Here is a 14,947-nt window from a genome sequence, read left to right on the forward strand (position 1 = left end):
AAAAGAAAGATAGAGAAGGTGGGGAGTTTCCTGTCCTTGTTGCTGCCTTGCCTGGGGCAGGTGCATTCACCTGCTTGTCCATGTGGAAGCACGTGGACGGTCCTGCGCTTTCCGAAAAGTTGTCGAAAGCTTTGTTTGCTCTTCTGGGATAGCTGCAACGCCTTACCAAAGTTCAGGAAAATTGGCTGAAGAGCACTGAGACCCGTGTGTTCAAACCTAGTGGATAGCTTAGTGGTTTTGTTGCTCAACTGGCTGCTGTCTCAGTGAAACTTTTCACGTTGCCTTGGAATTTTTTATTACTTTATTTAGAGAAAAATGGAATTTATTGGTGGTATGTTTTCCATTTCTGTTCCTGCTGATTAACAGGAGTGTATGGTAATGTCTCATACTGCACCTTTTATTAGAGAGGTGGGAGTAGTTTGCACACCTGTGTCCCCGGGTATATCTGAGCAGGGGGAGGCAGTGAGAAGATGTGTTCAGGGTTGCAGTTTGCTCATCTCTGTGTAGCTGCCAGACCTCTGTGTGTATGTTCCTGCAGGCACCTCTCATCTTACGACTCATGCACATGGAGGTAAACAAGTAATTATTGCATCTCGCTGATGAAGCTCTTGAGGAGAAAGGAAAGGGGTTGACTGCAGCCTAAGATGATCATGTTGCAGGTTATGGAGGGAGTATTTGAAAGATTTTTTGCAAGGTGGTTTAGTTGCCCTCTTACTGGAATCTGGAGGAGAAGGAAGGGAAAGAAATGTAAAGTATCTTCACGTTTTGAAATGGTTTGCTCTGTCAAGGTCAAGGTCTGACCTACTTTCTGATATCGGGAAATGTCTCTCCACTGAGTGTTCAGGTTGGTAGAGGGAGGATTATATAAAATGATCGCTTAGAAATTCAGCTAGGTCTTACATAGCGCTTCAGACGTCAATGCCTGTTGATAGTCCTTTTCATCTACAGGGGAAACCAAGGCATGGCAAGTCAGGGGGTGACTTGAGGCAGTTAGTGGCCTTGTAGCGGAATCAGGATGGTAACTTTGGCAGCAGAGCAGTGCTGTGTGCACTGGGTCACAGCTGGTAACACTCAACATGATGAGAATCACCAGGGATCAAATGTCCTCTTGTCACCACAACAGTTGTGTAATCGAGGCTGACAACCACATACTGCTGTTTTTCTTTCAGAGACCCAACTGTCTCCATTATAGAATCACAGAATGGTTTGGATTGGAAGGGACCTTTAAAGATCATCTAGGCAACCCCCCTGCCATGGGCAGGGCCATCTCTCGCTAGATCAGGTTGCTCAAAGCCCCATCCAACCTGACCTTGAACACTTGCAATGATGCGGCATCCACAACTTGTGTGAGCAACCTGTTCCAGTGTTTCACCACCCTCATCATAAAAAACTTCTTCCTTATGCCCAATCTAAACCTACCCTCTTTCAGTTTAAAACCATTGCTCCTTGTCCTGTCACTACAGGCCTTGGTAAAAAGTCTCTCTCCGTCTTTCTGGTAAGCCTCCTTTATACATTGAAAGGCTGCAATAAGGTCTCCCCGCAGCCTTCTCTGCTCTTGAGTTCTCATTGCATTTCCAGCGATAAATCCCTCTAAATACTTGTGGCATCCCTGAAAGTGCCCAGGCAAGGGCACCTCCGTCTCCTTATTCTCATACATCAGCATCTGAATACGGGAGCAGCCTCAGAGATGGGGCTTGTGGAGATTCCCACCTATCTGAGGTTAGGAAATTGTCTAGGAGTACAGTACTGAATCTTAGAATATTACTTTATGTTGTTTTACGTAATATTGGAGCCTGGTCACCATGGGAACGGGCATCTAAATAGGAAGTTGAACTGGAAGGGGATGTATGCAGTTTCTGAGGTGGAGCTGTTGAGCTCATGTCATCCAGAAAGCTCGGACACGGGTGGAGAGTAAGCGCTTCTCCTTCCGTGCCATGTGCGCACTGTGGTGCAAAGTGTTTTAGTCTTCCTTATGGCTTGAGAAAACTGTAAAACACCAGGAAGGAGAAGACCTGTCCAAGAGCACACAATTATTTTACTGTTTTCCGCCTGTGTAACAGGCAGAGTTTCAACACTCTGGGACAAACTGCTCAGAAACATTTTTATTTCAAAGTGGAATCCGGACGCTGGTGAGTGCATGTAATTAAGATGAAAGCTAATAGGTGACTTTATTCCACCACCCCCACCACCCCCCCTTACATAATATCTCTTCAGCATCTCTTTTATAACTTGTCTTTAGAGAATCACTGTAGTTATCCAGCCATTTCTTCCGTGCCTTTCATTATTGTAACAGAAACAATCACTGGAAATTGCATGATGGTATTGGATTGTGCTACATTCCTTCCTCAGGTCATTTGACGGTAGCTTTTTTCAATAGACCCAAAGGAGAAAGGTACATTTCTGTAAACACAAGACAAGTCCTAGATACGCTGTAGCCACCTGGGAGAAAACTCCATTGTAAAAGAGGCTTTTAAAATTGCTCATGTGGGATTTGCCATTAAGAGCGTAAAGACGGGAGAAATGGACTTCTGATTCAGCTGACAACTTGCTTCTCATCCTCCAAAGAATTTTAGGAATGTCTTTACTTCCTTTTGGAGGGCTTAAGGCTAGTGTGTGATTGCAAGGGCTAGAGAGTTGCTTTTCTTCCTGCCTCTCTTCTCTTTCAGGCTAGGTTCAGCCACCTTCTCATGCTTTGACTGAAGCTTGTTAACTCTTGAAATACCAGTGTACACTGGCAAAGAGGCTTTTAAGTCAGTGGTTTCTTCTTTTGCAAAACTTGTATGATTTGAAGATCTAGGATGTAATGTAAAAGATGTAGCTTGCTTCAAGGAGTTGTCAAGTGTTTTCATACATACTGCTGTGGGCTGAACTGAGGAAGCTCTAATTGGGATGTGGTAATGCATGCTTGTCCTTCGTCAGTGTAACACTGGCTGTAAATTCTGCTAGCGCTTGTTTGTGCAATGTACTTCGACCGTATTCTTACTCTTTGAGCTGAAATGCACCAGGGCGTCGGAGCATCGGCAGTTGCTCCCACACTGGCGAATGCGGGTCGGACTGGCAGCTAAAATTTGCGCATTTTATTCTCCAGAACATGGGGAAATATGGGAATTTTGTCATATTGTGTTTTGATGAGAACGGTCTTTGCCCGAAAGGACTTAATTACCCATCAAAACATTGAACCCTCAAGCATGCTGTAGGGAGCCATGGGCTTTGCTGCAACTCAGGGCTCTACGTAAAGAGCTGGGCAAGCATCCCCCACATAGTCCTGCAGTGTTTCTTCTTGCTGAAGCCCTTGGTTCCTCTGAAGCAGAAGTTTGGCTTTCTCAGGTGAATAAAGTAGAGACCCCAGTTGGGATCAGCTAGCAAACGTCCATCGTCACACTAGAACTGAGGGTTGAACTTACACGTCTGGTAAGATTTTCTCTCGGCCACTGCCACCCCTTCAGCTGGCTGGCAAGAAGCAGCTCAATGCCTGTAAAGCCATGGAGTAGCAGAAAGGTAATCTTAGAAACCTGATTTCTAGATAGGGAGAATCTTCTTCTACTGACAGAGTTATCAGATTAATTCTTCTCTGGGTTTCCCACTTGCTCCTGTAATCTGCTGGTTAAGTGACTCATCTCTGTGGTGTATTTGAATTTTGGTCAATGATGGAGTTTAAAACAGTGATTTTGAGCCCTGTCCCACAGTTCAGAGTGATTGTGCTTTTTAATTTCCTTTCTTCTTCCATCCTGCTGAGAAAACTGCCCAACTCTGAGCTTTGATTGTTCAAGTGGAAGAGGGTGACAAGAAGACAAACAAACATCATTTAGTTCTTGGGGGCACGCTTTCCTGATGCTTGACCTTTTGGACTTCCAACATCTTCTTGTCCATTTACATGCATTACAGTTTTTCCAATTACCAGTGAATTAAATTTGGAATTGTGGTATTTGGAAATGTCAAGCAGAATCAATAGAAAAGCACTTGGGGCCCAATCTTAGTAGACTCAGCACATTTTAAAGCATATTTGAAATGTCCCTGCTGATAAATCTCAGAGGACCACATGTAGATTATGAATTGAGGTGCTGCTGTTTGGGTACTGAAGCTCTCTGTGGCTTGCCAGGTGGGCTGTGATGTGTTAGACACATCAGTCTCTCCCTGGAGAAGACCTTAGAAATCAGGAGCTCTGAAAGACATTTCCGCTGGTGGCAGCGGCATGGGAGGATGAGGACGGTGGGATGGAGCAGGCACACGTGAAAGAGCTGGGAAAGGTATTGCTGTTCCTTAAATCTCTGCACTCCGCAAGGAGATGCTCCCGTGTCCTCATCTCTTTGCCTGGAAGGAAATTTCTTTTGTAGGCTTGCTTTGAAAGCTTTTCAAAACTTCGCTCTGTGTGTGTGGGAATATTTACGAACATACGTGATTTCACTTCCTCCTCCCATGCTCTTTGGAGACCTCATGCTGGCTCCCGAGGAGAACGGGAGAGAACAAGTGATTATGCTTTAAATGTTATTTCAGAATTTGCTGCATATTTTACTTAGTGATTTGTGGCATCTGGTCAAAATCTGCCCTCCATTTGATTTTTAGGAATGTAGTTAGAAATATCTTAATCTTGTCATTAAACTCTAATATTTTCTGTCACTGAGGCCGCAAAGTTTGCGGGCTGAGACAACCTTCTCGGCAGCTTATTTGCACAGTGCTTAGCCCATGAGGGTCCATTTTTCATGCCAGAGGGTAGTCATTGCTGTTACAAGCCAAATAAATGGTCTGCTTAATGCTTTTATAAATGCACACCTCAAATTTGGGGGGGGGGGGGGATCTAAATAACTATATGCTTGTTCGAAAACACGTGGTCTGAGGGAAAACACAACCTCTCTTCTGTGGAAGTCCTGTATGGAGCAAGGCACGTTCTCGGTGGTGTGGCGGAAAGGAAGTGAGGAGGTGCCTCCTAATGAGCAAGGGTGGATGGAGGAGCAAGGGTGGATGGAGGAGCGGTTGGCATTCGCCTGCTATGCTTGTGGCAGAGGTCCTGCAGGAGGTGGCACCCTTGGGGACAGTCACACGTGGATAGACAGCATCTCAGCATCTCGGGAAGTTTGGCTGGGCAGTCTGCAGCTTCACGTTTTCTCCTCCACCCCACACCGCGTGCAGGCAGGCGGTCGATGGCGGGGCCTTTTTTTGGATGCGTAACTTTCTGTTCGTCAAGGCTGACTTGATTTTGTTTTTATCCTCTTGGGTGTAGCGGAGGAGTGTGTATCCGTATTAAAAAAAAAAAAGAAAAAGAAATTGGGCCTTTTTTGTGTGTTATTACTAATCTGGTTTGAGCTCTGCTGTCCAAATTGCCTCGTTTGTGACCCAAAGTGCATTTAAACATGAACTGCAGAAGCACCATGGCATTAAATGCTTTTGATTGATCTCCCTGATGGTTTTATTAAAGAACTAAAACCTTTTTTTGGGGAGACAGATACAGTTAGCGATGCAAAGGGAGAAGTCTAATTATGTTTTGGCTTTGTCCTTAACCGAAATGCTACAAAATAGGGTTTTTCTAATGGATAACTAAAATGATCTCTTCTTTAAATAAAATATAGAAATGACCAGCTGAGTTCAAGTCAAAAATGCACTGCTTCCAAAAATTGATTAACTGCTGGCAACATTTCTGTCCTGCTGCACACCAGTCCAGCCGGTGACCTGGCCAAACCTCCTTGGATCGCTCTGCCTGGCCAGAGGAATGATTTACTAAACCTTTTCCTGAGTGATCCTCCCCTTTGGGCCAAGAGATTAATCTCATCAGCTGTGTGTGTGTGTGTGTACACTCAGTATTTCACTAAATCGAATAACGCTGTCATCTCACTCAGCTCCGTCTTCCCTAAACAGGAATCTGCCTGGTTTTATGGATTTGTAAGGAGCTGGGATGCTGCATGTCCTTCTCTGGATCCTTCTTCTATCCACCCTATTCCACTTAAAATACCAGGGAAATTATTCAGAAGAATTAAACCTTTATTGCATCCTTTCCCCGAGCTGGTAGTAATGACTTTTAAAACATGCTCCCTATATTTTACAAAACAGGTTTTACTAGCAGTTTGGGGGAAAATTGTAATGAAGCTCTAATTCTTTTGAATAATTTCCTTGTTATCTTTTACTGAGTTAAGCCCAAGTTAAAAAAGAGATATATGGGGGGGGGGGTGCTACACAGATGTCCGTGGAAGCTGTGAAGCGTGAGTCATGGTGTGAATATAGAAGCCCTGAGTTGTCATCCCTGGTGAGCAGGGAGGATGTATTTCTTAATATTAAAGTTCCTTTTTTAATTTTAAAAGAAAATGACTTAAAGCCTCCTGTCCTTTTGAGACTGGTTGTCAATGGCATCATTGCAGGTTACCATGGCAATATATGCTGAGATAATAGATTAACAGCCATTGATTGACTAGAAAACTTAGAGCTCTTTTATCGTGGGATATGCTGAATGTATTGACAGAAAACAAAATTCAAAGTAATATCCTCCCTTGGCGTTACACCCTTGCTGTTCTCGGTGCTGCATGGGCCCGGTTTTACCTGATCTGGCTTAAGAACCAAAACATTTTGAAATAGTCAATCCTTTACCAGGTTTTTTAATAAGCCAGGGCACTGCCCATCCCTGCATCCAGCTGGCTGGAAGGGGCAAGCCCTGGGTATTTGATGGCTCCGTGCCTGGGTGTACGCTGGCCATGGGGGTCCCCAAAGGTGGGGTGAAGTTTTGGCTTGAGAAGGGGGGTCATTTCTGTTACATGGGGCTCGTTTCTGTTATGTGGGGCTCTGCCGTTTCAAGGCTTTTGTGAAAGAACGGGGGATACAAGCAACGAGTCTTTAAATCATGTACAGTTACATACTTAACCACAGATGTCATTGCTAGTTTGATGCTTTGCCTAAAAACGTATTTAGACCCTATTATTTAAGTACAGCAGGAATGAAATCACTCCGCTTGGGGAATAAGTGCTGGAGCAACACTTACTAATTGCGGATTCATTATCGGCTCTGTAGAGATGCAGATGGGTGGTCTCTCTAGAGCAACATTTTCCAAACTTTCCCAGTTGCAAGCCTTCCTCTGGCTTGATTTTGGGAGCCAAAATGCTAGCAATAACTATTTTAATGTCTTAATTTGCGGTCCTGCACATAACTTCTGGGCAGGTTTCTGGGAGAGGGAGAGCTGGGGGGCAGCAGCCCTCTTTCCCTGCCTTTCCCTCCCCACCAATGCCTCCCAGTGTGCTCTACACATGCTTAGATCGTGGTCCCCCCACTGAAGGATGTGCTAAAATTCAGCCCTGGGTTCGTAGGTGGCTGATTTAGCATCCCTGCAGGTGCTGAGCAATGGGAAGGGGCAGGCACGAGCTGATGCTGAAGTGGCTGATCCCAGCAGATGCTGCGCTGCAAGGTGAGTGCCCAGCAGCCTCTTATTTCCCAGCTCTGCTGAACCATGCCGTGGTTTGAGGGATAGCTCTTGAAAACAAACCCAAACCTCAAACAAAGGGCCCGACTTTCATAATCACACATGCAAGAATGCATCCGCAGTTGCTTAATTGCTACATGCAATTACCCTCCAAATTAGAGGGCAATTACCCCAATTCAGTGTACAATCTGTCATTTTATATTATAAAATTACATGTACAAATAGCTATATAGGGACATAACTAAGTGTTTGCAAATAACTTCAGCTGCATACACAGTTTCATGTATAAAGCCCGGTGGTTTTGACAGTTAGGCAAACAGACTGTCTGGTAAATCACTCAGTGTTTATGCAGACTATTTTGACACATCCCATCTTTTCATATATATACTTTCATTTTAGGTTTTAAAAAGGGGACAGGCAGAGATAAAGAGCTGAGATTTATAGCAGCCTTCAGCCTTGGGGAAGATATTCCCTACATATCTAATTATGAGTAAGGAGCCCAGCGACTGCTAACACCTAGACCTGGAGTTGCTACACTGGATCTTGGTTATAATTTAGCAGCTGTTGGATAATGACACAGCCTCAGTGATCTGTCGGCAGCTCCAAATCAGAAGAGCAGAGTTTAGTCTCAGATCAGCAGCAAGGTCCCATGCCTCAGCAGCCTGAAGTCCTTCAGTTCAAGAGGACCCTTTTTAATGAGCTCCCTCTGTGCCTCGCAACTCCCAAGTAGAGGAGAGAGGTCTTCCCGTGTCGCACGGTGTTTCGACTGCTCTTCCCATCATTACGTGCCTCGGATAGGTGCTGGGGGTCTTGCTTGGCAAAATCCTAGTGATGCTTCAGTCATCTGGAGCAGAAAATTGACCCAAAGGAATTGACATAATGATAGTTTCTCAGGACTAAGGTCAAAAAGTTGACTTTCACCCCAAAAATGGGTGGTGGTGGGTAGCCTCCCTCTGCCTTCATGATGTGTTGGGAGTTATTTGGGCTTGGTGGTGTTTTGTGTAAAGGTATTTGTGTGCGGCTTTTGTTTGAGGAAGGTGTTGAGAGAAGCCACTCTGCGTCATCCCCAAAGTGCTGGGTGGATGCGGTGGGATGCCAGAAACCCATCTGCTCCTGCAAAGCCTAATTCTTCCTTAGTCTTTGATTTCAAACAGGACTTCAGGCTTTATTCCTTAAATGACTGTTTGTGGATCGTGGTATTAAAACGTTTATCGTTTTTGCCCGGCTGCTGACACGAGGCTCTCTTCCATGGAGAGAACTGAGGCTGATAGCAGGCTGCGCTGCTGGAGATGCCATGCTCCGGCCCGATGTGCGTGCTCCTGGTTTGCTTTCTCAGCGTTTTCTGCAAAGCGCTGCCTATGCAACGAGGCAGTTCTGCCTGTGGTAGTTTCTGCAGCCATGGTTGAAACATCTCCTCTGTAAAACGCATACATGTGGCAGGGGCCAGCAGATCCCACCTGCGTTTGTACCTCTTGCCTGTACGTAATGGGAGTCCCTGCTGGGTAGGAAACAGCTTTTTTTCCAACTTTTGCTTTGTGGCTGGCAGAGTTGGGTTAGGTGGGAGGGGAATGAGGGCCCAATGAATTAAAGCAAGTTCCGACAGCAATCTCCCAACACTTGCTTAGCTGATGTTTTAGATCTCATTACACCCAAGCCCTGTTGACTTTCTGCCAGAAGCTAAGCATGGGTGTCCTTACCAGGCAATGCCACCAAATGAAGGAGGTCAGGAGCTTTCCTACCGCATGCCAATGCTGGCATGAGGGAGATGGCAAGAGCATCGCAGGGAGAGAAGGGCACGACCAGGGACACACGCACAGCCCCTTTAGTCCATCTCAAGCTGTGGCTTGTGACTGAACGCAAACACTTTTATTTCAGGAAAAGCTTTTTGTTGCCAAAATTAATCCTGTCCCTTCCCTCAGCTGCTCAGGTTTGGTTCAACACCTCCCTTGAGCCAGGTCGTGCTGCTGTGGGTTGAGGGAAGCCCACTCAAGTCCAACCCAGCCCTCGTTGCGCTAATGCATCAGCTGTGTCTGGTGGAAGGAGACGAGCGCTTCCTGCACCCATTTTGGGGCAATACCCTCCGATTTTTCTTGCAACTTGAAATGAGAAGCAGGACATGCCTTGATCTGTGCCTCTCCCACCTGTGTTGCTCTGCAGAAGTGTCCAGCTCGGTGTTTCTTACAGACCTCCAGTGGCCTTGGGGGAACGGGCACTTCCATACCCATTGCCCAAGGGGGAAACAAGAGGCAGGAAAAACTACATGGCTTCCCGGAGATGCAGGAGCAGAGCTCAGATTTCTTCCACTTAGTCACCATCACCCCACCATTCTCCCTCAAAGGGACAAAACCTAGTTTCAGTTCCCGCTCCCTCCATTCAGTTGAGGGTTTTAACACAGCGAGTGCAGATAAAGCAGTTAGCTACAAACTTTGGTCTCTGCGTGATCCATTACAGAGCAAGGTGTGAGTGTTTCTTGATGAGCTAAAGCAGCAGGTGAATTAACACCCAGTCCTGGAGCCGTGCCCCTTCCTGCTGAGACCATCTTGGGCACAAAAAAAAGGGTTTCTTGCAGTCCTGAGCACCCAGCAGGATCAGGATCCTTACCAAATGGCTTTTTAAAAAGATCTGAAAGCAGGTAGCAAACGTGCAGGTTTTTAAAGTGTCTCCTTAATGCAAGCATCCTTAGGAGGTGTTTTAAGGAAAACATACATGTATTTAGTCATCCAAAACTTTATACATGCTTTTATTCAATTCATCTAAACTTTGACAGCAGGGGAAAAACTGCGAAAGGCCTTTTTTCTGGCGCAGTTGCTGTTTGCTGAGTTGGGTTTGCATGTTTGCAAGCAGATCTTAGTCTTCAGCTGAAACTTGTTCCAGAAAAGACAACTGTCTTGGGGGAAGGGAGCCTGGGCTCAGCACAGGATTTAGCAGGCTCGGTTTGCTGGTCCCAGAGCCGATACAGCTCCTGCTTCACATCTTTTTAACATTCCTTTTTCAAAGCACAGTGGAAACATCAAATCTCACTGCAGCTTTGTGCATTGCATTGGCCCTCGTTGCAGGTGGAGAAAACAGAGGCTACACAATATTGCTCGAGGTTACAGACAGAGGTGGCTGAGCCAGGATTAGATTTTGGGGCTGTTTCCCAGGCAAATGGTTCATTAAACCTTCCTGCTTTCTGGGAGATGGGGTTGGGGAGGGAGGGGAAATTTCCATCTAGAGCAGAAGTGAGATTCGGTTTGGGATGATGGAAATGATATTACAAAATGTATTTCAAGGACTGAACCAGAAGATGACAGTGAGTATTAGCTGTTAGGTATCAGCTGGAAGCCATGTGAAGTATTACAATGAAGCTAAGATATTTACTCATTCCTTTATAAATAAAAAGATATTGCCTTCCCCGCACACAAGACAATGCTCCTTCACTTTCCTGCTGATTTAACCAGTATTTAGCAAAAATGCTTAGTCTGCCCTAACAAAGCGTGGTGTAAGTATCAAGAGAACAAATATCAAGGCTTTAACAAGGAGTGTCAATATTGACACTGTTCTGTGTTGAGGGATATTGGTAGGTTGTTTTTATTATAGTAAGCAACTTGTCAGAGGAAGACTCAGATGGAGCTTTGCAAGTGCCGATAAAACCTGCAGGTGCTATTGAAATTGAGCTCTTGTTTGTGTGTGCTTTGAATATAATTTCCAGTTTCAGAAGTCAGCTTTATGACTTTCTCATACCCCTCCTCCCTTTCAGTCTCTCCCACGATGCAGATTAAACATTGTTCCCAAAAAAGAGTTATTGAAGGATTGAACACCTCTTCAACTTGCGAAGAGATCTTCCTAGTCTGATGTGTTTGCTCCGTACCATGAAGATTACCCATCGCTGAGTCCAGGTGTCAGTATCAGGAGCAGGCTGGACACATCACCCCTAGCTTGTGCAGAAACTATGGTTTCTCCTGCAACCTTCTTGCAGTTCCACTTCTGCTCCATACCAGGTCATGTGCACCCCTTGCTTGAGTTGGTAGCAGAAGGTTGATTCCCTACAGCAGATCAGGCTACATGCAATAGCTTGAATGCAAACTCTATCTCAAGCGCCGTCTCTAAAGTGCTCTCCATGCACTGCGAAATTGGAGGTGAATCCTGCCACCGGGTAACAGCTTGGAGACTTGGCAACTTGAGGAGCTGCAGGCTGTGGAAAGGCAGGTCAGGCTTCCCCCGGCATCCTGCTCACTTGGGACAAGTCGTTTAATCTTGGCGTGTTGGATCTTCAGTTGGGAGTAATACTCCCTTCTCTGGCTGGGTGTTGCGAGGGTACTTACATCAGTAGTGGATGGGTGTTCAGGTATGGAAACGATGAAGCTACAGAAGGTATCCTGGGCCTGGAGCTGGTGCCTGTGCCCAGGCTGGGTGTTTCCTCTGCCGACTGTAAGCCACTCGCTGTTCAGTGTCTTAAGAAGACTGAATTGCATCACCTTGTAGAGACCTTTCAGAAGTGGCTGGTTTGCCATGTTGAGTGGGAATCACAGGCTGGGTTGCATTTAGATTGTCCAGACGTGGCCCTGACTGCCTTAATCTCAACATTAAAGGTTGCACAGCCTTTGGAGAAGATAGGCATGAAAGCACTGCAAAATTTTCCAGCCAGAAACTTAGTTCTGCGTTTTGCAAAGGTCTGGCTATTCTGGGAGCGCAGCACTTTCATTTCGCCATCCTGCGGGACACATTCATGTTTTCTACCCAGTTGTCAACACATTTTATTGGGATACCTACATTTTCCATGATTGCAATCCATCAAAATAACAGCCAGGTCTGACCTTGCCTTGGGTTGGGTAATCCCAAAGAGAGATGGCTGCAGGGCATCTAGGATTTACAAAATCACGAGCTTCATGGTACCTTTTCTGGGTGTCTGCTTATATGTCGTATGTTTGTTTCATTCTTCTTCTCATTTTAAACTAATCGTCAAAATGCCACAAAGCAGAATATTTCCAAATGAAGAGAGGATTTCTAAGGCTTAGGACAAAACAGGTCACCTGCAGATATCAGTGTTCCCTTACTTGACTCTGTTTTTAATGGATGTGTCTGTAATCATGTTTCGGTTCTGTGCCATGGTGGCCATGTGGGAACTGTTTCACTTGGGGCAGTAGGAACCCCTCGGTCCTTTGGTACAAGGCTCTAATGGAGGAAAGACCCACAGGCTATGGAGACTCCTTGGTTTGTGGTGGCCAAACGTCTGTTTGGGGTGGCCAGAGTTGTTCAGGGAATGGAGTTGCTTTTTGCTGAAGGTCTTGCTTGGGTGGAGAAGCAACATGAGCCATGTCAACCACAGCTAAAAACATGACATTTATTGTATGGAGACTTACCCAAATAAGCCTGAACTGGGATCTAAGTGAGGAATAGGCACTGGTCTGGCCCTCCTCTGCAGGATGAATATTATCTATTCTCAGTTACATCCTACCCACGTAAGAAACCATTTATTTTTTGGTGGTGTTTCCCAAAATAGTGGTGGAGAGGGAGGGTAACTCCGTTGTATGACATCCCAACAAGCGGCACGTAGCACCCCAGGAGGTCGCCTTTCCTAAACAGGGTTTCTGTGGTTAGAAAATACTGTTTATGGGTTGCCTTGAACATCCCCCTGTTAGGGTCCTGTGGCTGAAGCACTGGCCAGAGGAGACCTGGGGGGGGTCTCAGCTGGGCTCTTGACCTCACCATGAGCTCCTGTTGTGAGCCTAGACAAACCTGACCTCTCTGTTCCCCACCTCACACCAGCAAAGGAGATTAACCCTCCACACCATGCTGAAGCTCACGTCGATGAGCTGCTTAGCTCCCAGGGAGGCAAACATATACATCACCTAAAGCAAAGCCACGTGGAGATGCGTCTCCCGGGATCTGTTTCTGATTTTGCCTGAACGTACTTGGGGTTTGAATTTTGCTTCAGGACCAGGCCATGGGGAGGCTGAGACAAGGGAATGCATTTACTACAATGCCAACTGGGAGTTGGAGAAGACCAACCAGAGCGGCGTGGAGCGTTGCGAGGGGGAGAAGGACAAGCGGCTCCACTGCTACGCCTCCTGGAGAAACAACTCAGGCTCCATTGAGCTGGTGAAGAAAGGCTGCTGGTTAGACGACTTCAACTGTTATGACAGGTAATAGCCTAACTGTTTCTTCTGAATGCAGATTTAATTGTTCCTCTAAATGCAAAGGCTCATGATTTTTGCATCGAGGAAAAGAAAGCAAGTCCAAGTCAATTGGCCCATTCATCCCCTGTAATTACTTCTGTTGCTAATGCAGCTCTCAGAATTGTCACTTACCTGCTTTGACTTTCTAAATAGAAGCTGCAAAAGGCACTTTTAGGGTTTTTTTGTTGTGTGTGGTTTTTTTTTTTTCCCCGTTAGCAAAGCTTTGATAATTCTGGCATGCGTTGGAAAAACGTGTCCTGTACCATCAAATGAAGAGCAATATGTTCTTCCAAGAGCATTTGGCGATACAAAGGAAAACTTGGAATCATTTGGAGCTCTCTAGAAAAGCACAGATATCTGGGGGTGGTTAGAGGTTGAGATATTTTGGCGTTGGTGATGCTGCAAAAAGTTTCACTGTTCTTCGGCTGAATTAAGAGATGGGCCAGGAGAAAGAGTGGGGCAGCAAAAGCAATACGCGTGTTTGTGTGTCGCTGCCTGTAGCGAGCTGAAAAGGAAAGAGGTTTTGTAGTACGAAGGCTCCAGCCTCATTAAGTAGCTGGGAAAATAAACTAGTCTTTTCTCATTCCCCTTGATGCAATTCTACAGAGGGGAAAAGAATTACAGCTACAGAAAATAGCCCTCTGAAGTTTCACAGTTTAAAAGGACAATGCTCAGTAGCTCAGGACTCAGTGTTTCTGTTAAAAAAACCCCAGTGACCAACCAACCAACCTAAACCCAACCCTTTCAATAAGGATTAATAGTACATAAAATTCAAGGATTTGCCTTGGTATAACACCAATGTCGGTTGATCTCACCTTTGTGCAATTCCCAGCCGTGCATCTTCGTAGCCTCTCATTCCAAAAGTTTCAGGACATCAGGTCCTAAACCGTAGGGCTTAAGCTGGGACTAGATTTGTCCCATGGCTGGAGAGTTTTATCCCTTCAGCGCTGTACGCTATCCCTGCTTTTGTGCCCGTTGTCTTAGCTTATCCTGACTGTGAGTCGTTCCTCATCTTCCTTCTATTATTAGCGCTGGGGTTACTTTCCCACCACACCTATTCCCTTGCCAGTTGCATAGCCAAGCTCTATATATAGTTAAATTTTTATTCTTTCCCGATAAATCAATCCTCCTTGGCCCATTAGTCATCTTAATGCCGATCCTTCTGAGAACAGAAGGTCACTCTAGTTTCCTACTTCCAAGCAGAAGTGTTTACTGTAAACAGATTTCTCCTTTCAGTGCCTGCTTTTGTATACAGTGACACTTGTATTGTCACTGAGTGTCTCTGTGCAGGGATGTAGTGGTTCTTAAACTTTGTCATAATGTGTTGCTCTGCTACAACAGTAAAAAGTTTCCAGGGCTCCTCACAAGCCTTTTTGCAGCCCTGGGGTTGAGC

The 14,947-nt window shown here is 45.6% G+C and overlaps 1 protein-coding gene across 1 annotated transcript in view; it reads left to right on the top strand.

Moving 5' to 3' along the window:
• Positions 1-14,947, top strand: part of ACVR2B (activin A receptor type 2B) — a 98,260-nt gene that overhangs the window by 66,296 nt on the left and 17,017 nt on the right. The window contains exon 2 of the mRNA XM_076332372.1: positions 13,314-13,521. Coding sequence (XP_076188487.1) covers positions 13,314-13,521 — 208 coding nt within the window. The remainder of the gene's footprint in view (positions 1-13,313; positions 13,522-14,947) is intronic.

This window comes from Aptenodytes patagonicus, chromosome 2 (assembly GCF_965638725.1).
Source record: "Aptenodytes patagonicus chromosome 2, bAptPat1.pri.cur, whole genome shotgun sequence".
Lineage (NCBI taxonomy): Eukaryota > Metazoa > Chordata > Aves > Sphenisciformes > Spheniscidae > Aptenodytes > Aptenodytes patagonicus.